This window comes from Hemiscyllium ocellatum, chromosome 43 (genome assembly GCF_020745735.1).
Source record: "Hemiscyllium ocellatum isolate sHemOce1 chromosome 43, sHemOce1.pat.X.cur, whole genome shotgun sequence".
Lineage (NCBI taxonomy): Eukaryota > Metazoa > Chordata > Chondrichthyes > Orectolobiformes > Hemiscylliidae > Hemiscyllium > Hemiscyllium ocellatum.
The window spans coordinates 35,008,292-35,030,604 of NC_083443.1; the positions used below are offsets into that span (position 1 = coordinate 35,008,292).

General features: G+C 42.5%; 1 protein-coding gene across 1 annotated transcript in view; it reads right to left on the bottom strand.

The window, feature by feature from the left end:
• The window catches only part of LOC132834997 (glutamate receptor ionotropic, delta-1-like), an 831,861-nt gene that overhangs the window by 143,915 nt on the left and 665,633 nt on the right, over positions 1-22,313 (bottom strand). Inside the window, exon 5 of the mRNA XM_060854217.1 lies at positions 8,228-8,281. Within this exon, the coding sequence (XP_060710200.1) occupies positions 8,228-8,281 (54 nt within the window). The remainder of the gene's footprint in view (positions 1-8,227; positions 8,282-22,313) is intronic.

Below are 22,313 nucleotides of genomic sequence, written 5' to 3' on the forward strand. Positions count from 1 at the left end.
TCTCACTCTGTGCTGCAAGAGGGGAATCCATTAACAAATGAGAATCCCCAAAGTTATCTCATTAACAATGAATAAACCCAGACCGACAAAACTTTGTTTAACAGAGAATGGTCACTCTACCTAATACACAGGCTGTTAGCATCTTCCATGTGACTCAAAGCCCATCACGGATCTTTAATGTGGGCAACCTCTCTGAAGTTCTGTTTAATTGAATTTGACAGACTGGATGGGTGAATCTTTCTAGTTCGTTTCCTGTTCTGTTAAGTCAATTACATGCTTGTCTTGCTTTCTCTTAAATAAAATTACTGATTGGGGTCTTGGTAACAGGGCCAGCAGACTCATTTTCAGCATTCACATAGCGGGGTGGCTCCATCACTTAGCATCATGGAACAGGTAAGGGTTTACTTTTGATAGGTATTGATGAACCAATTATAATTATAATTAGGAAAACAATTAGAACTTCAGATATTTGCCAAAGCAGCAAGACGGCTCAGGAAGAAATTGAACATTTAGATGATTCGCCAGAGTTCGTTACTTGAACAATTTAGGTACAATTGGGAAACAATAGATTTGCTGCTCAGTTAGTGTCTTAATGCTGAATTTTGTCTGTGACACGGAATTAATCTAGCAGCAAATATCTAGCTCCCATTAGCTAAAAACACAAACTTACCGAGTTGAACTAGCTGACCTGGTAGTTTAAAACAGCTTGAACAGCTTTGTACGTTTGTCATTTTCATAAATGACCTGGATGAGGACGTAGAAGGGTGGGTTAATAAATTTGCGGATGACACTAAGGTCGATGAAGTTGTGGGTAGTGCCAAAGAACGTTGCAAGTTACAGAGGGACATAGATAAGCTGCAGAGTTGGGCTGAGAGGTGGCAAATGGAGTTTAATGTGGAAAAGTGTGAGGTGATTCACTTTGAAGGAGTAACAAGAATGCAGAGTATTGGGCTAATGGTAAGATTCTTGGTAGTATAGATGAGCAGAGAGATCTCGGTCTCCATGTACACAGATCTCTGAAAGTTGCCACCCAGGTTGATAGGGTTGTTAGGAAGGCATATAGTGTGTTAGCTTTTATTGGTAGAGGGATTGAGTTTCGGAACCATGAGATCATGTTGCAGCTGTACAAAACTCTGGTGCAGCTGCCCTTGGAGTATTGCATACAGTTCTGGTCACCGTATTATAGGAAGGGCGTGGGAAAGGGTGCAGAGGAGATTTACCAGGATGTTGCCTGGTTTGGAGGGAAGGTCTTATGTGAAAAAGCTGAGGGATTCGAGGCTGTTTTTGTTAGAGAGAAGAAGGTTGAGAGGTGACTTAATAGAGACATATAAAATAATCAGAGGGTTAGATAGGGTGGACAGTGAGAGCCTTTTTCCAAGTATGGCCAGTGTTTACATTGTACTGATCTATAACAAAGCATCAGGCTAAAGAAACACACCCCAGTTGCAATCTTGCTTCAGAGATTAGTTACATTGTGTAATGTTTCTGTGGCATTTCCCAGGGGAACAACAGCATCTGCACGATTTCATATACAACCCCACGTGTCCCTCGAAATGCGATGTCCTCATCATCCCCAGCATCGATACCACCATGACAACAGGAACCCTTATGGGGGAGGGGGGGAATTGGAAAAATTACCAGTGGACAATGCAAATGCAATGAGAACATAGGCTGGTGGGAGCATGGAAGGGAGAATAGCTCACAACTAGATTCAGAAATATGTTGTTTCCATTTGTGACAATTGTTATCACTTCAAAATAATTCCAAGTGTGTGAGGTATTCTGAGACCGTTCAGAACAATGGGATAATGCAAGTTAGACTTTCTTTTCTATTTCCTCAAAGCAGTTGACAAATGGTTGTGACGAATCAACATTGTGTACTTTCAATCTAAACAGAATATGTATGGGAAGATAATCTTTTAGTAGGAGAGAGTTTCACAGCTTTATGCCAGGATTATGTGCAGGGACAGGCCCTAAATCTCCTCTATCCTCATAAAGCAATTTCTAGTTTAACAATTTAAAACCAAGCTGTATCTACACTGTCAGGAAAACATTTCTGTATATCCCCTACTGTCCTTAATCCATTAGCAAGATCACTTGTTTCATGTTAAAGAAGCTGACATAATTTGTATTCAATATTAACTGAATTGATACTATTGAATCCCATTTACCTTCCTCCCTGCCTACTTGATGGTTCATAAACCAGATTCACAATGTCAGAATTAAAGCACCTCTATATTGCCAATATCTCTCTCCCTGTTGTGCTGAAAATGCCTACTATCTACAGTTACTTCCCAGAATGTCCATACATTACACTAAAAAGACACTTGTGATGTAAGCAAAAAGAGATGCAGCAGATCAGGCATTACCTCAAACCTTCTCTGTCATTTATGTTACAATGGCTGGTCATCCAATTGTACTGAGGCTGGGTATATGAGACCATAAGAAGTAGGTTCAGGCATAGACCTGCTAAGGAGAGTGGGATAAATGGCAAACTTACAAGGTAGACCGCACATCTTGTGTAAATCCTTCAAGTGACAATCACTTTGTTTTGGGAAGGCCGAGTGGTGATCTAAATGTGGTCTTTAAAGTGCTGAAGAGATTTATTAGGCCACACAGGAAGAATAAACATGACACACCATATACGGTAATGCCTCAGGAGCAATTTCTTTAGCATCCTTGATGTTTCAAAGCAGTTTCATTCACAAGCCACAGATTTTCAGCCTACCTTGGGAATGAGTCTTTTTATCCCACAGAGCAGAATCACTCTGAAATCTCCTTTCACTGTTCTCTGAGACAGTACATTACACTTCACAACAAGTGATAGCATAGAGCACAGATTCCCTGCTGAAACTTCTGCCAAGTACCCTCAACCAGCAACTCCTGGAGACTAATCCCAACTGGATTATTACAACTGGAATAGTTCCTGACAAAACCTTGTACAATTTCCAACAGTTCTATTATATTCATCTGCCATCTCTAATCTCTGCACATAACCGACTTCCCTAATGACTATTCTCATTCTGATACATGGTCTCTCCCCATTTCATATCCTCTTGTCACCTAGAATTGGATGCAAGAATCTTAATTATTGTGTAAAGAATTGGGAAGTGATACAGAAATTGGATTGTGATATAAATCTGCAAGGGAGGTTATCATATCAGCCGTAGGCTGCATGAAATTTCATTGTGGTTGGATTTTGCTTCAGTTTGTTCAGGATGGTTCCTTCTGCAGTACGAAACCAGAGGCTGCTACATAATTAATACAGGGGAAAGAAACAACTTGTGAGCAGACAGATCAATATCTGAAAGAGAGCTCTGATTATGTGCCCAGCATTGAACCTCAAATATTCATTGTTGGTGGGAAGAGACAGTTTCCTGAAGAGTTGTATAGTTTACATTACCCCAGGGTAACTAATCTGCCAGTGGGAACAGACACTAAATGCAATCAGGCAGAATTTGTTAATCCGACTTAACATTTACACATTTGTTGCTCTTTGTAATCTAACCACTTAGAAAGAGTATTAAAATGGTAGCAATTCAGAAATCATTGTTTTTGTATCTGAAAAGGATAATTATGGTTGAATAGAATGATTCAATTTTGTCCATGCAATGTTCACATTCTGTATATCCTTATACATCTTAGTCTTCCATCACTGCAATTAGTCCCATCTCTCATTGACATAATGATTGGTATAACACCAAAACATTGATACTAGATGTCTCTAGCATGTGTGATAAACACCTATGCTAGTCAAAAATATTGAACAAAGTTTCAAGCTTGGAATACTGTTCATGCATTCTCTCCCCAGAATTTAAACAGAGCTTTGAACCTTTACTTTTTGACATTTAAAGCAGTTAGAAAAATAAATTCCATTTTTAATGAATGCTTTATCATGTATAATCAATGGAATAATGTTCCTCATTAAAATAGCAGAATCATTCAGACAAATGTATAAACACATTCAGTACAGTATCATATTCCCTATAACTGACATTAATGTTGGATTCCTCAGTAATATAAACTATCGGAGCAGCAGGAGGTGATTTGGTTGTTTGAACCTGATGTGCCATTCAATAGGATCATGGCTACTCATCCAAGTTAATAGCCTGTCCCAGTTTCTCCCCCATATCCTTTGATCCCTTTAGCCCCAAATGTGATACCCAACTACTTGAAATCGTGCAATGTTTTGACCTTGCTTCTCTCTGTGGTCATGGATTTGACAGGCTCACTATTCTCTGAGTGAATAGAGTCATAGAATCATAGAGATGTACAGCATGGAAACAGACCCTTCAGTCTAACCCGTCCATGCTGACCAGATATCCCAACCCAATCTCGTCCCACCTGCCAGCACCCGGCCCATATCCCTCCAAACACTTCCTATTCATATACCCATCCGAATGCCTCTTAAGTGTTGCAATTGTACCAGCCTCCACCACTTCCACTGGCAGCTCATTCCATACACATACCACCTCCTGTGTGAAACATTTTCCTCTGATGTCCCTTTTATATCTTTCTCCTCTCACCCTAAACCTATGCCCTCTAGTACTGGACTCCCCCACTGCAGGGAAAAGACTTTGCCTGTTTATCCTATCCATGCCCCTTAGAATTTTGTAAACCTCCATAAGGTCATCGCTCAGCCTCCAACGCTCCAGGGAAAACAGCCCCAGATTATTCAGCCTCTCCCTGTAGCTCAAATCCTCCAACACTGGCAATATCCTTGTAAATCTTTTCTGAACCCTTTCAAGTTTCACAACATCTTTCTGATAGGAAAGAGACTAGAATTGCATGCAATATTCCAACAATGGCCTAACCAATGTCCTGTACAGCTGCAACATGACCTCCCAACTCCTGTACTCAATACTCTGACCAATAAAGGAAAGCATACCAAACACCTTCTTCACTATCCTATCTATCAGCGACTCCACTTTCAAGGAGCTATGAACCTGCACTCCAAGGTCTCTTTGTTCAGCAACACACCCTACGACCTGACCACTAAGTGTATAAGTCCTGCTAAGATTTGCTTTTCCAAAATGCAGCACCTCGCATTTATGTGGATTAAACTCCATCTGCCACTTCTCAGCCCATTGGTCTATCTGGTCCAGATCCTGTTGTAATCTGAGGTAACCCTCTTCGCTGTCCATGACACCTCCATCTGCAAACTTACTAACTGAACCTCTCATGCTCCAGTTGGTTCTCACCTACCACCCCACCAACCTCCGCATACAACGTATCATCCGCCGTCATTTCCGCCACCTCCAAACGGACCCCACCACCAAGGATATATTTCCCTCCCCTCCCCTATCAGTGTTCCGCAAGGACCACTCCCTTCGTGACTCCCTCGTCAGATCCACACCCCCCACCAACCCAACCTCCACCCCCGGCACCTTCCCCTGCAACCGCAGGAAATGTAAAACTTGCGCCCACACCTCCACACTCACTTCCCTCCAAGGCCCCAAGGGATCCTTCCATATCCGCCACAAGTTCACCTGTACCTCCACACACATCATCTATTGCATCCGCTGCACCCGATGTGGCCTCCTCTATATTGGTGAGACAGGCCGCTTACTTGCGGAACGCTTCAGAGAACACCTCTGGGCCGCCCGGACCAACCAACCCAACCACCCCGTAGCTCAACACTTTAACTCTCCCTCCCACTCCACCGAGGACATGCAGGTCCTTGGACTCCTCCACCGGCAGAACATAACAACACGACGGCTGGAGGAGGAGCGCCTCATCTTCCGCCTGGGAACCCTCCAACCACAGGGTATGAACTCAGATTTCTCCAGTTTCCTCATTTCCCCTCCCCCCACCTTGTCTCAGTCGGTTCCCTCAACTCAGCACCGCCCTCCTAACCTGCAATCTTCTTCCTGACCTCTCCGCCCCCACCCCACTCCGGCCTATCACCCTCACCTTGACCTCCTTCCACCTATCCCACCTCCATCGCCCCTCCCCCAAGTCCCTCCTCCCTACCTTTTATCTTAGCCTGCTTGGCTACTCTCTCTCATTCCTGATGAAGGGCTTATGCTCGAAACGTCGAATTCTCTATTCCTGAGATGCTGCCTGGCCTGCTGTGCTTTGACCAGCAACACATTTTCAGCTGTGATCTCCAGCATCTGCAGACCTCATTTTTTACTCTCACGCTCCAATAAATTTCTCCATGCTTCAGTCCTAAGTGGTTTTTCATGTTTTGACAAGGTCCCTGATAGCAGGCTGATATAAAAGGTGAAGTCACAATGGATCCACAGTGAACTGGTAAGATGGAGACAGAACTGGCTTCGTCATAGAAGATAGACAGTCGTGGTGGGAGTGTATACCTCTGACTGGAAATCTGTGACTTGTGTTGTTCCACAGGCATCAGTGCCGGGATCAGTTTTATTTGCAATGTATAAAAATAATTCAGAAGAAACTGTAGGTGGTAGAATGTGTAACTTTGCAGACAACAAAAGAATATGGTGAGCTCCACACAGTGGGAAAGATTGTCAGAAGATACAGCAAGATATAGATAGGCTGGGTTCTTGGGCAGAGAAATAGCAGATGGAATTTAATCTCAACAAATGGGAGAGATGCATTTTGGAAGCTCGAATGCAGAACCCTTAGTAGCATCAACATACAAGGGATCTCGGTGTACAGGTCCACAGTTCCCTGAAAGTGGGACCATAAGTGGATAAGGTGGTCAAGAAGGCTTCATGCTTGCCTTCATTGGTCAGGGTATAGAATACTAAAAAATTGGCAAGTCTTGTGGCAGCTTTATAGAGCTTTAGGTAGACCATTTTTGGAATATTGAGTACAATTCTACTGGCCACACTACCAGAAGGATGTGGAGTTTTTTGGAGACTGTATAGGAATGGTTTACCAGGATGTTGCCTGTTCTGGAGGGCATTAGCCTATGGAGAGAGATTGGACAAACTTGGATTGTCTTCAGTTGAACATTGAAGAATGTTCAATGATAGAAGTTTATAAAATTATGTGAGGCTTAGATAGAATGTATAGTTAGGGTCTTTTTCCCAGTGTAGAAATGTCAATTACTATAGGACATAGCGTTAAGGTAAAAGAGGACAAATTTAAAGGAGATGTGAGAGACAAGTCTTTTCATAGAAAGTAATGAGTACCTAGAATATGCTGTCAGAGGAGGTAGTGGAGGCAGATGCAGTAGCAACATTTAAGAGGCATTTTGATAGATATATGATAGACTGGGAATAGAGGGGTACAGACCACGTACAGGCAAAAGGATTTTAGTTTAGAACTGCATCATGTGTCAGCACAGTCTTGGTGGGCCGAAGGGCCTGTTCCTGATTGTTGTATCGTTAGATTGTGATAGGAGAAAGTGAGGACTGCAGATGCTGGAGATCAGAGCTGAAAATGTGTTGCTGGAAAAGCGCAGCAGGTCAGGAAGCATTCAAGGGGCAGGAGACTTGACGATTCAGAATTCCTGAAGAAGGGCTCATGCCCGAAACGTCTATTCTTCTGTTTTTGGATGCTGCCTGACCTGCTGTGCCTTTCCAGCAACACATTTTCAGCTCTTTAGAATGTGATGCCTGGTTTTAGATTCCACTGCTTTTAGGAACATCTTCCTGTATCTACAGTTCCTATGAGAGCTTCATGTATATTAAAGGCTGCCATGACTAGTTTCTTGATCAATAGGAGCTCAGATACAGGGGACCAGATTGGATACTTTTACCAAGATCATGTAGGCTTGGAGTTGGCAAGATTTCATCAACTGTTTTGTAAATAAGGTCAGCTGACATATTGGGCACCAGACCCTCAACTGTGGACCTTGTATTCAAATTCAGAGTGAATGAATTAGTAGAAATTATGGCAGTGTTTTGCTTATAAGCATGAGGTCCTATATGAAATGAGCTTCAAACACTGAACTCAATGTTTGAAGGTTGTAGATTGAAATCAGAACACTATCCTTAAATTTAGCAATCATCACCTGATTACAGCCACTTCTTAAACCTGCCTCTTGTTCCCAACCAGACCTTGACATAGTAGGGTCCATCAATCAGCTGGTGTCTGAAAACCTGATGTTTGCAATCCTTCACCATCCCCAAAGGTTTATTGAAATCCTGAGGATGACTCTGAAACATTCTTTTCTCTTGTTCCTGTTGGAGAAATAGCCTTTACACGGTAGGCCAGCTAGCTGTGAAAGAGCTCCTAATAACATTCCTCAGTTTCTCAAACAGAACTGTGCTTTTTCATACAAGTAGCAATGGTTCTGGGCTTACCTCATTTACAAAGACCCAGTGGCTGTCCTTTGAAGCCAAATTTGTTTCCACTGCCTGAAAAAGACCACAAGAAGTGAAACATCGTAAGTGTTGTACTAACATATGAAATAGGAACAGCTACAGCCCATTCAGCTCCTGAGCATGCTTTGTATTCAATAAGATCTGATTTGTGCTTCAAGTTTCACATTTCTGTCTATCCACAATAGCCCTGGATTCCTAGCATAATAAGGATTATGTCTTCAAGATATTTAATGTTCCCAACTCCATTGCCTTCTGTGGCAGAGGGTTCCAAAATCACACAACCCTTGGAGAAAAAAAAATCTCCTCATCTCTGTCCTGAAAGGGTGTCCCTAATCTTAAAACAGCATCCCCTAGTTCTGGACTGACCCACAAGAGGAAGCATCCTTCCCACATCCATCTTGTCCTGACTACTCAGGAACTGATACAGTTCAATCAAATCACTCCTCACTATCCTAAACGCCTCTGGGTACAAGCCCAGTCTGCCAACCTTTGCTCATTCGACAATCCCACATTTCAGGGATCAATCCAGGAAACTTTCTCTGGTCCAACACCATAGATCCTTCCTTAAATGTAAAGACCAAAACTGCACACAATGTTTGAGATGTAATCTCACTAATGTCCTATATAACTGAAGCATGATGTAGAAACATGCACATAGAGACATTTTGATGAACAGCAGAAGGTTATTTGACCCATGGTGACTGTGCCACTAAGCCATGAGTTTTGACCATTCACTCTGTACCAGTCTGCAATTTTTATGTCTTGTGCACTACAAACATTTCTACCTTCCTTTGAGTTACCTATAAACTTAATAAACATACCTTTCCTACTTCATCTCAGTCATTGACATAAATTGTGAAAAACCGAGGCCCTGGCACAGACTCCTGTTGGAATACACTCATCACATCCTGCCAATTAGAGATCCATTCATGTATCCTCTCTGTTTTCTGGCAGCCAGCCTGTCTTCTATCCATGCTGATGTTGTCCCTGTTGTGATTGATTGGGGTAGGGGGCTTGAAATCAAGTTCCATTATTCTGAGAGTCATCACTAACTTGAAAATGCATTTAAAACATCAAATTGCCCAATTGTACCCAACAATCTGATTTTGGTGGCCTAACTGGTTCATTTGGGTTTACAGAATATAAACATTATTTTTTTCAGTAACAAGGAACAACTATTCCTTGCAATCAAGCTGCTTTTAACCATAGCAAGAGAGAAACACAAATTGTTAACTTATAACTCAACCATTTTTATTAAAATTCCCTAAACACATACAAACACACAAAAAGAGACAAGGCAATATGTAAGTATTATGGGTGGGAAGGAAAAGAATCAGAGGAGCACAGTCCTGGCACCAGTCTGGATCACAGATGTCAATGAGTTGTTTATTTTCTTGGTTTAAAGCAGTATGCCTTTCTTATTTAGACCACAATCTAAAAAGAAATTGGTGTTTACATTTCTCTATCCTGGAGAGATGAAGCACCATTTCCTTTCATCACAAGGTATGTGACACATGGAGAACAGAACATGAGAATTAGATCCATTCATTATCTTCCATCCTTTTATCAATTCATACAATCTTCCATATCTTTCTCAGAAATTCTTTCCTTATTCCATCATTTTTACATTTGGAACAATATATCCAGTATCACATTGCCTTTAATTGCAACATGAAAATCTTTATTTTCAAGAAATATTCTGAATTAACAAACTCCATCTAAGCAATCTTGCATTTGATATTTAAGCATTTTAAACAACAGAATTGTCCTGTGATTGTGACTGAAATGAATCCACTCATATTCCTGCTTCAAGAATAATATCCTCAAAGCCTGAATGAGAACATTGTCCCACACATCTGTTTTCCAGCTGCAGTTGCTTCATTAAATACTCATTTCCCCAAACTGGAGGAGAAATCTGATTTGCTCAAATTGCTGATCCAAATTTGTGTTAAAAATCTGAACTTGACGTCGGACGCAAAATCTGCTTTGAGGGGTCCCTTTCCAAACCATTGTTCCAAGTTATATATGGTCATCATGTCGGAAACAACAGCATTTAAACTTTCGGACCCTTTTGTTTCATCCAAATGTCTCAAATCTTATTGCTCAGTGAACTGAATATCGGAGTAACAGACAGTCCAGCTGCAGGTAGTGAGGGAGGGGACCGAGCAGGGGAGCTCAAGCAGCTGTGCCAGGACCTCCATCTGCAAATAATGATGGCGAGGGATGGCAGTTTCTGTACCCAAATGTCCCAAATGGAATGAGGAATGATGGGAAGGAAGAACAGCAAAATAAAGTATTCCTCAATCCAATGTGAACTGTAGGCTTTATTCCATATAAAACACTTTTAAGTACATCCTTGTTTAACCTGAGTTTCCCTTTGTGTTGGTAATGACCACATGTCAATGGAATAATGATGGAATGAATCCTGTTTCCTGATCTTTGGGCTGTCTGGATAAAAACCTCATGTTGTTTTGGGAAAACAATCAATGTAAGGAATTTAAATCTCAGTGCGTGACTTTGGGCTCCAGTTGCAAGTTTGATGATTTTGAGTGAACATTAATTTCTTGCACTTCAGAGTTCAATGAATTTCCCACCTTTTCTAACTGACTGTTGGCATTGTTTATGTTCATCAGAGTCATCAGGAAATTTCTTTAAAACCCTTTAAAACCTTCATCGAACACTTTGGAAATATTGATATCACCTGAACATATTTTGACAGATTCTAAAGGAGAATTTTGAGGAGAAGTCTCAACATCCATTTTGCATCTTTTTAATTATTGGATTGGCCATACTAAATTGCCCATCATAGCCAAGGAATGTGCAGGCGAGGTGGGTTAGCCATAGGAAATGCAGAGTTACAGGGATTGGGTGGGATGTGGGCTCGATGGGCCAAATGGTCTGCTTCCACACTGTAGGGAGTCTATGATTCTAACTGCACAAGGACTATCTGTATATCCTTACTGTCCCTTTCACTGGGCAATACTGCCATTTCTAGAGCACAATATGAAAGATATGGACCTGACTTTTCTGAGGAAACTGTTAAAGGACGCTCAATTACATCATGTTCATCTAATTGCACAGACTCTATCTGCATTTTCTTGTTCTCCTGCTCAATGGGTAACGTTATTACTTCCTGACCTCAGCAGTCAAGATGTAAACCCAATGGGATCGATGATTCTGCTAGAGGACACCGAACAGACTTCTGTTCCCATTGCGATGACAGATTATGCATTCCACAGTTCTGGAACACGGCTTCAGGCTCAGTGCTTTTACTTTCAAACAGATTGGTGACTTCTTTTTATCCTTTATCATTTAGTCTTACTCGACGCTCAATCTTACGCAGTCTTTGTTCCAAAAATCCAGTAAACGTGACCCAAACTACCACGACTCATTGGCTATGGGGCACCGAAAATCAACCCACTACTCCTGCAATCATCACAAATGTAGAAATTTGATTAAAACACCAAATTGCCTGTTTTTTTTTTCCGACTGTCTATATTCAGTTAAAAGAACATGCACCAGTTTTATTTTGTTGACATGAAAATTATTATTCGTTCTAGTTAAACTGTTTTTAAACCAATGGCAAGAAAGAAACATGAATTGCAACTTATTAGATTACATTACAGTGTGGAAACAGGCCCTTCGGCCCAACAAGTCCACACCGGCCCTCCAAAGCGCAATCCACCCATACCCCTATGTTTACCCCTTACCTAACACTACGGGCAATTTAGCATGGCCAATTCACCTGACCCGCACATCTTTAGACTGTGGGAGAAAACCGGAGCACCCAGAGGAAACCCACGCAGACACAGGGAGAATGTGCAAACTCCACGCAGTCAGTCGCCTGAGTCGGGAATTGAACCCGGGTCTCAGGCGCTGTGAGACAGCAGTGCTAACCACTGTGCCACCCACAAAAAACTCTGCCCTTTTGAAAAATTTCTCTTTACAGACAGATACATGGAGAGCAAAACAAGGAGCAAAAAGTATGGGTGAGGAAGGAAACAAAATCAGAGAAGCACTATTTTGGCACTAATCCAGATCATAGATGTTGATAAATTGTTTTCTTAATCTCCTTCTAATTTTTTGGTAATTGTTGACAGATTTGTGGACATCCTGATTTACTGGTTGAGGATTTGATCTTTCAGTGCCTCGGAAAGTGATTTCTATTCCTTTTCAACAGGGATTGGCAGTCAGCAGCTCACAGACAAGAGAGCATGAGCAGTTAGCTAGAGGGTTTCTTTTACCTCTCCAGACAGTAGCGAGAGAGAAGTGGGGGGGGAGTGGGGGGGGGGGGGAGGAGAGGGGGAGAGAGGGAGGGAGAGAGAGGGGGAGAGAGAGAAAGAGAGGGAAACAGAGAGGGTGGGGGGGAGAGAGAGAAAAGACAGATAGAGAGAGAGAGAGAGAGCCTGATGTTTTTGCTGCATTGTCCATATCCAAAGTCAGAGCCACCTGTCCAGGAAACCAATCAAGTAAAATAAACCAAAGAACGACTGAGATCTGAAACAAAAACAAAAATTCTTAGGATTCTCTGCAGGTCTGGTAGTGTCTGTGGAAAGAAAATAGAGTTAATATTTCGAGTTCGGTAACTCTTTGTCAGTTTTGGTTGCTCTGCTGAGCCCATGCTAACTGATGCTGATTGAAAACCAACCAAAAGACTGTTTCTTGGCATAGTGCCCTGAACACACCCAGGCAGTGCCATTCTATCGGGAATGCTCTCTCAATCATTGAGTCATCCAACATTAAAGATACAACTCACAATGTGCTTCAGAACTTTTAAAACCGCAGGCATCGTCTTCCACAGTTTCCTTGATCTAAAGTTGTATCTACGCTCAGTTTTAGTCCACAGTCTAAAGCAAAAAGGGGTCTTTACATCTTCTATACCATAAGCTTTCATTTTCCACAATAACGTTTAATGTGCCACCTTATAGAATCCTTTCCTGGAATGCAGAGCCCCAAGCTAATATTGTTTCCTTAGTGCAAGGCCTGTAAAGGACTGCCCTTGGGGGGGTAAGGGAATTGTACTTTAGCATGTGTTTCAAAACCTTTAAATATTTGTTATATGTAAATAGTTTTGTTCATTATGTTTTATTTTAATTTCATTTGTGTATAAAACTGCTGTATTGTTAAAAACAAATCTGCAGCATTTTGATCTTTTGTTTTAGTGAAAGACTACCTTGTTAAAAGAAAAGAATGATCCATCAAACAAGACTTCAGTGTGCGATCTAACCCGCGTTGTAATAGCATCAGGTGCGATCATAACAACAATCATCAATGAACATCGCCACTTCTGACCTTATGACAGAGGGAAGGTCATTGATGAAGATGATTGGGCCCAGGACACCATCTTACGTATTCCTGCAGAGATGTCCTGCGGCTGAGATGACTGACCTCAAATAACCATAAACATTTAGGTGGCACAGTGGCTCAGTGGTTAGCACTGCTGCCTCACAGCACCTGGGACCCGGGTTCAATTCCAGCCTTGGGCAATTGTCTGGATGGAGTTTGCACATTCTTCCCGTGTCTGCGTGGGTTTCCTCCCACAGTCCAGAGATGTGCAGATTAGGTGAGTTGCTGAAAATGTGTTGCTGGTTAAAGCACAGCAGGTTAGGCAGCATCTCAGGAATAGGGAATTCGACGTTTCGAGCATAAGCCCTTCATCAGGAATGAGAGAGAGTGCATTCCTGATGAAGGGCTTATGCTCGAAACGTCGAATTCCCTATTCCTGAGATGCTGTCTAACCTGCTGTGCTTTAACCAGCAACACATTTTCAGCTGTGATCTCCAGCATCTGCAGACCTCATTTTTTACTGGAAGATTAGGTGAGTTGGCCATGCTAAATTGCCTGTAGTGTTAGACGCATCATTCAGAGGGAAATGGGTCTGGGTGGGTTACTCCTCAGAGGTTTGGTGTGGGCCGAAGGGCCTGTTTCCACATTGTAGAGAGTCTAATCTTCTTTTGTACCATGTATGATGCCAATCAGTTTTCCTGAAACCCACTGACTCTAAAATAAAAAAGCAAAATACTGTAGATGCTGGGAATCTGAAATAAAAACAGAAAAGGTTGGAGAAACTCACTAGGTCAGGTAGTTTCTGTAGAAGAAAGAAAGTCATTATTTCAGTGCAATGACTCCTCTTCAGAAACTACTGACTATAGTTTTGCCAGGGCTCCTTGATGCCATACTTGGTTAAAAGTGGTCTTAGCGCCAAGGGCTGTCCCTCTCCCCTCTCCTCTAGAATTCCGCTCTCTTGTCTATGTTTGAAACGAGGTTGTAATGAGGTCAAGGAGTTGAGTGGCCCTGGTGGAACGCAGACTGAGCAGGTTATTGCTAAGTAGGTATCTCAGCTACTGATGACACAATCCATCACTTTCCTGATGATAGAGGGTAGACTGATGGGGCGGGAATTGGCCAGGTTGGATTGTATGTACTAGACATGGTGGGCGGCACGGTGGCACAGTGGTTAGCACTGCTGCCTCACAGCACCAGAGACCCAGGTTTAATTCCCGCCTCAGGCAACTGACTGTATGGAGTTTGCACATTCTCCCAGTGCCTGCGTGGGTTTCCTCCGGGTGCACCGGTTTCCTCCCAGAGTCCAAAAGATGTGCAGGTTAGGTGAATTGGCCATGCTTAATTGCCCATAGTGATAGGTGAAGGGGTAAATGTAGAGGAATGGGCCTGGGTGGGTCTTCGGTGGGTCGGTGTGGACTTGTTGGGCTGAAGGGCCTGTTTCCACACTGTAAGTAATCTAATCTACATACCTCAGCAATTTCCCACAATGCTGGGTAAATGCTCGTGTTGTATTTTTTTATGGAACACTTGGCCAAGAATACAGTAACTTCTGGAGGAAAGGTCTTCAGTACTATGGCTGGAATGTTGTCATGGCTTGTAGCCTTTGCAGCATCCTGTGCCTCCAAGTATTTCTTGATATCATGTGGAGAGAATTGAATTGGCTGAGACTGGTATCTGTGAAGCTGAGGACTCCAGGGGAAGCTGAGATAGATCATCCATTTGGCAATTTCTGGCTGAAGGTAGGTGTAAATGTTTCAGCTTTATCCTTTGCTTGGTATGTTGGGCTCCTCCAACATTGAGTTCGGAATGTTTGTGAAGTCTTCTCCTCATCCTTTTCCTCCAGCGATGGTTTAATTGTACACCATTCACAACTAGATGTGGCAGCACTGCCAAGCTTATATCTGATCCATTGGTTGTGGGATCGCTTAGCTTTTTCTATCACTTGCTGCTTATTCTGATTGGCACATAGTCCTTTGGTAGTTTCACCAGGGTGACCCCTCATTTTCAGGTATGTCTGTTGCTGCTCTTGACGTGCCCTCCAGCACTCTCCATTGAACCAGGGTTGATCCCCTATTTTGATGGTAATGCTTGAATGGGGGATATGCCGGGCCATGAGGCTACAGATTGTGCTGGAGTACAATTCCGCTGCTGATGACGGCCCACAGTGCCCCATGAATACCCAGCCTTGAGTTGCTAGACTTGTTAAAAGTCTGTTCCAATTAGCACAGTGATAGTGCCATCCAACATAGTGGAGAGTGTCCTGAAGGTAAAGATGGGATTTCATCTTCTCAAGGACTGTGCAGTCCCCTCCCTTATGGACACTGTCACAGACAGACGTATCAGTGGCAGGCAGATTAATGAAGGCAAGGAATCCCAGGGACAGAGAGAAAACCCAAAACTCTCATGCTGTCCACAGTTAATTCCGCTGATAACTGTAACCTGGAGCTGCGATTCTCATGAGGCCTCTGCACAGAATAGCAGTTGGCAGGTAACCTTTATTCCAGTTGAAAATCTGACATGACTGATATCCTAAACTTTCGCATGCTGCTTCTATCTAAGGTATTGCATGAGTGCAGGTCCAGAGTTCTATCCTTTGTCATTTAACCGAGGTAAGTCACTTCTTAAATGTCTCAGCTATTTGACTGACTGTCTTCTTCAAACTTTAACGAGATAGAAAAGAGTGAATCACACCTCAAGGGAACTCAGCATCAATCAGTTTCCATTGACCCTTGTGAAAATACACATCAGGTTTCTAATGTTGCACATGCCTGGCTAAGTCCATCTGCAAATCCACTTAAAGTTTTCTAGAAGCTCAGCAACATCACAGTTTCTAAATTTGGTGACTTTGCGAGGCATCTTTAAGGTTCCTTGTGACCATGTAAAGAGGGGTTAGCTTATTATAAAATTTTAATATCATAACCGCCCCATTCATGAACAATACAAACTGAGGTGATGGGACAAAACCCACAACAACAAAACCAGAGCCTCATTTTGTTTAACATAATATTTATGGCACAAGGGAAGTCTCAATAAAATGAGTCAACATCGTAAAGACAATCTCAAAGAATCACTGAGGAAGTACCTGAGCCCTTGTGACATGGCAGTCAGTAAAAAGAGGAAAGAGATGAGAACCTCAGAAGGTGCACTGTGTTCTCCTTTGCATCGATGAATTAAAATGGAACACAACCATCCTCCATTTAAAAACGTGGGGCAGTGTGCTGCCTTTGTCCATCACACCTATCAGGCAAACACCTCATTATATCTACAGTCCACAAGATTGTAACAACATAAATGGTTCTGTTATGTAGACTAAAGTAACAAAGTCCTACTTCCTATGAGATCTAGCTTGTGTTGAGAATATCTAGTTCATGGTCTAATATTCTCATTAGAATATAACTTTTTGCTCTTGGATTCAAATTTAATTGTAAAATGTGGAATAAATAGAACTAACATACATGAAAGTCAATTACATTTAAAAGGTTGGGGACATGTACATGAAGACCTTAATACTAGGAAGGTAGGATAAGGAACAATGGACTTATTGAGCTGGAAATATCTTGTTTACATTACTTCAAATAATGGCAATTCACGGATTGTTCATTTTCAGAATTAAATTAGTTAAAAGCATTCATCGAATTCTGACATTCAATGAAAACTATTTATTCCAACAGACCAAAGGCAACATTGTAAATGAGAGCGGTGACCTCCCAGTTATTTTAAGGACAGACCAATTACTCAAGACATGAGCAGTCATTGAGGCACTTTGGATCAGAGAAGCTTTGAGCATGTTACAAGGCAAGTTCTTCAAAGGTGAAGATTTATAATCTGTTGCAAAGGAGGCACAGTTTAATAAGATTTGGTGATCCATGCTGTCACTAACATCTGGGTGTGATCTTGTCTTGACCACATTAGCCATTTAAAATGAAACTTCACAGCTGCCCAACCACAGATTGCTTGTTGACTCATATTTAACTCATACTGATTCTGGATGTTAGAGTATAAGTTGTATTTCTATTGTAAATTATTGTGTTACTTTTCTATTGAAGATAAATTTGTTTTCTCAAAACTAGACTGGAACATAAATTCAGCATCACATCTGGCATTAGAATGCTTCACTTTCTTGGCCCGGTGAGTGGACAGACAATGGTCTCTGAGCACATACAGGGTCAGAGTGTTTTCAGGTCATGCTGGATGCTTGTGGACTTCCCTTTCAGTTGTGGCGTTGAGAGTCTCAAGCCTATCAATTACAAACTTACATCTATTTCCAGTTCCTGACACAAATAAGAGATTAGAGACACAATAGAGGGGAGAGAGGGTTAAAAGGGCAAAATCAAAAGTAGCAGGTTTAAGGAGGTTTTAAAAATAGGAAGGAAGTGACAAGCAGACAAGCTGTGGGATGGCCTCCCAGAACATGTGGTTTCTGCAGACCTTTCATGAACAAAAATCTAACACTGCAGGAGCCAGGACAAGCCCAATGACAGACCATCACAATATTACCACTGCTTCGCTTCACAAATACTGCCACAGATACTGAGTATTTCCATCACTTTCTGGTTCTATGTTTTGGAGGTGCCGGTGTTGGACTGGGGTGTACAAAATTAAAGGTCACACAACACCAGGTTATAGTCCAACAGGTTTATTTGGAAGTAGTAGCTTTCAGAGCGCTGCTCCTTCATCAGGCAGTTGTGGAGTACCACCCAGACCCAAGCCCTATCCCTGTAACCATGCATTCCCATGGTTAATTCACTAACTTGTACATCAGTTTCAGCTGAGATTACCATGAAAGAATCTCAACCTTTCCCCTTTTCTAAGGCATGGTGACCCTCAGGTTAAACTATCACTAGTTGTCTGCAATCACTAGTTGGGGCTCTGGAGACTTGAGCTTTCTGAGATTCACCAACATGTGTTTTCTCCAACAGTCAATCGATCTGGGCTTCGCAATGTGTCTGTCAGGAGTCCACAGTGGGGTCATAGTTCTGACGCAGCAATGTCTTTGTGCGGTTCTGACTGAGTAAAACAGCTACACTCCTGCTTACACAGCCCTCCACCCCCACATAGTCCTCACTAAAGAGATTACAATTATTCCCAAACCTCAAACTGGGGTCACAGTGTGAAAAGGTTCGGGCCAGTCCAGTGTCTCAGTGGTTAGTGCTGCTGCCTCACAACACCAGGGACCTGGGTTTGATTCCAGCCTCAGGCATCTGTCTGTGTGGAGTTTGCACATTCTCCCCATGTCTGTGTGGGTTTCCACCAAGTGCTCTGGTTTCCTCCCACAGTCCAAAGATGTGCCCATAGCGTCCAGGAATGTACAGGTTCGGTGGATTAGCCATGGGAAATGCAGGGTTACAGGGATATGGCTTGGGTCTGGATGGGATGGTCTTCGGAGAGTTGGTGTGGGCTTGATGGGCCAAATGGCCTGCTTCCTCACTCTAGGGATTCTATGATTCGACAAAGGTTTAGGAAGCACTGCAATTGATTATTCAATAATCCACACACCAGCGCCTGTGTTACAAAATTATAGACACAAAATCATTTTCAAAATGTTCATGTTATCAATGAGCAACATGAAATCACAGCAGATCTGAGCAAAGAAATGGAAATGAAAGCAGAAGCGACAACTCTCTGAGCAGGGGATTACACTTAATCAGAAAAACCACTTTAGTTCAGGCTTCAAAAAACAGGAAAACATTAAAGAAAACACATCAAAGGACAGGGTGTTCTTCAAATTCAGACTAGTTCCGTATTTTTCCCTAATGGACTGGTAAGTGTAACCTAGCCATCCTTTTGATAAAGTAGTATATTAGGGTGATGATAATAAAAGATTGACCGTGACTTCTCAGAGTGTTTAGTAGACATTTGCAGTTTAATACATCTGTTTGATGTACCTGATAAATCAGGCCATTAATGAAAACAAACCTCACCCAATCACAGATGTAGATGTGACCTCGAGTAATGCAGGTACCTGTACCACATTGAAACAGAATGCATTTTGAAATTTGTTCCCTTGGTATTCACTGTCAGAGCAGCAGTACTTCCAGTTCAAAACAAATCTTCACTACTTAGACAAAACTCAAGGAAGACAGCATGAACTTTGCAAGACAGATATCAGCTGACCCATCCTGTTCCCCCACCCCCTACTCCTACATCATTTGCATAATGTCCTCAAACCTGACCCCAAATCCTCCAGATTCCTGGAATGTTTTCCCCCAACTGCCTGATCGGGGTTGCAAAAGGAAATTGGCAGAATTCCCACATTCCCCATGGATGGTTCTGTCTTGCTGAATTATTTGTGTCTCCCCAACTCCCCACAAACCCCCTAAAGCTGAGGGAAACCCAAACCCTTTTGGAAGTCACTCAAAGCTAACAAGAATTAGTTGGAAGTGGGACAGCCTGTTTTTCAGCTGAACACAGAATGAGCAGCTCAGAAACTCAACAAGTTCAAATGCAATTGGGATTGCAAAGGTTTCCTTTGGTTTCTACTTTTCTTTAGATCAATACATTTTTTAATTCACACGCACATGCATGTGCTCCCACGATCTGTCACACGGCCACTGTTTACATTTTGTAAGAGACAGAGTTTGAGGCCAAAGAGCTTTGATCCCATATTCAGGAAGAGTGAGTGAGGGGAACGGAGAGGTAGGGTGATACACTGCAGGAAATCGTCATCCTTCATTCACACTGCCGGTTTCTGGGAATCAGCAAGTTACTCAGTATGTAAAACATCTTAATAAAAACCTGAAATAAAAGTTCCACCCTAAACATTATTTTATTCAATGAGCAATCTCCCCTTCAAACCTTCCTCCTTTAGAAACAGCAGGCATAGGCCATTTGGCCCATCAAGCCTGTTCCACTATTCTCAGGAGTGATCTGCTTACCCCACATTCCCCTGATAATCTGACATTGTTTTGCTTAACACGTATCTCTCCATCTCAAAAAGATATAAAAATATTCAACCAATCTACTGTCTCTGTGTCGGCTGTGTCAACAACTCTCAGGATCTTGTACGTTTCTGTCGAGTCATCTTTTACTGTTCTAACCTCCAGCAGATATAATCCCAGTCTGTCCAGTCTTTTCTTGTAAGACGACCTTCTCATTCCTGGTATCAGTCTAGGAAACCTTCTCTGAGCTGCTTCAACGTGCTTCCATCCTTTGTTAAATAAGGTGACCAATACGATACAAAGTACTCCAGATATGCTCTCACCAATGCTCTGTATAACTAAAACATAACCTCCTACTTTTATATTTAATTCCCTCACAATGACACAACAATATTCCATGAGCTTTCCTGATGACTTGCTGGACCTGCAGACTAACCTTCAGTGATTCAAGCAAAAGGACACTCAGATCTCTGCAACCTCTCACTGCTTCGATAATATGCTCCTTTTTTCACTATTCCTGTCAAAATGAACAATTTCACATTCTCCAACACCAAGCATTTTGGCAATTCCAATTCCTGACAAAGCTGATAAGAGAAGGATGTTACCGATATTTATAATTCAGTTCGAAGTTTTGTCCTGACCTTGCTCAATATCTGTTCCTTAGTCACTCAGCCATCATTTCAAAATACATTTCAGATGAGAAGCTGTGTTCACAGTGTGGTTCTGAATGGATTCGCCCAGGAGTGGCTGACACCTGCTGTGTCAATCTGACAGTTCATTCCAATGCAGAACAGAGTGATTTCACAGGCCATGCCGAGCTCTGTCAGTTCCCCATCTCCAAACAGTCTCTACCTGGCAGGGAGTAGCTCACATCAAGAGTGTGGTGCTGGAAAAGCACAGCATCCAAGGAGCAGGAAAATCAACATATCAGGCAAGAGCCCTTCATCAGTCGAAACATCAACACTCCTGCTCCTCAGATGCTGCCTGACCTGCTGTGCTCTTCCAGCACCACAATCTCGACTCTAATCTCCAGCATCTGCAGTCCTTACTTTCGGCAGGGAGCATCTCACACCCTCATGGGCGGCTCATAGACACTGCACCTGATCAACGCCTGGAATGGGCTCAGTGACCAAGTAACTCATGCCCCCAGAGGCTGGATTCTCGAGGACAGAGCAACAACAGTGCAACACCGCAGCAGCTGCTGGTAAAGTGACAAAGTGACTGCATTCAAAACCCAAAGCCCTAAACTAACATGTGGTGCTGGAAAAGCACAGCAGGTCAGGCAGCATCCAAGGAGCAGGAAAACCGATGTTTTGAGCAAAAGCTCTTCAATGGGAATGAAGGGCTTTTGCTAGAAACGTCGATTTTCCTGCTCCTCGGATGCTGCCTGACCTGCTGTGCTTTTCCAGCACCACTCTAATCTTGACTCTGATCTCCAGCATCTGCAGTACCCACTTTCACTAAGTCCCAACATGTCAAATAGTGATTTTAAGTTCAATAAAAATCTGAAATGAACAGCAACATTTTCACAACTGTCAAAAATCTGAATCTCCTTAACTAATGTCCTTTGTGAAATCGAGTCATAGAGTCATAGAGATGTACAGCACGGAAACATACCCTTTGGTCCAACCCGTCCATGCCGACCAGATATCCCAACCCAATCTAGTCCCACCTGCCAGTACCTGGCCCATATCCCTCCAAACCCTTCCTATTCATATACCCATCCAAACGCCTCTTAAATGTTGCAATTGTACCAGCCTCCACCACTTCCTCTGGCAGCTCATTCCATACACGTATCTCCCTCTACATGAAAATGTTGCCCCTTAGGTCTCTTTTATATCTTTCCCCTATCACCCTAAACCTATGCCCTCTAGTTCTGGACTCCATGAGCCCAGGGAAAA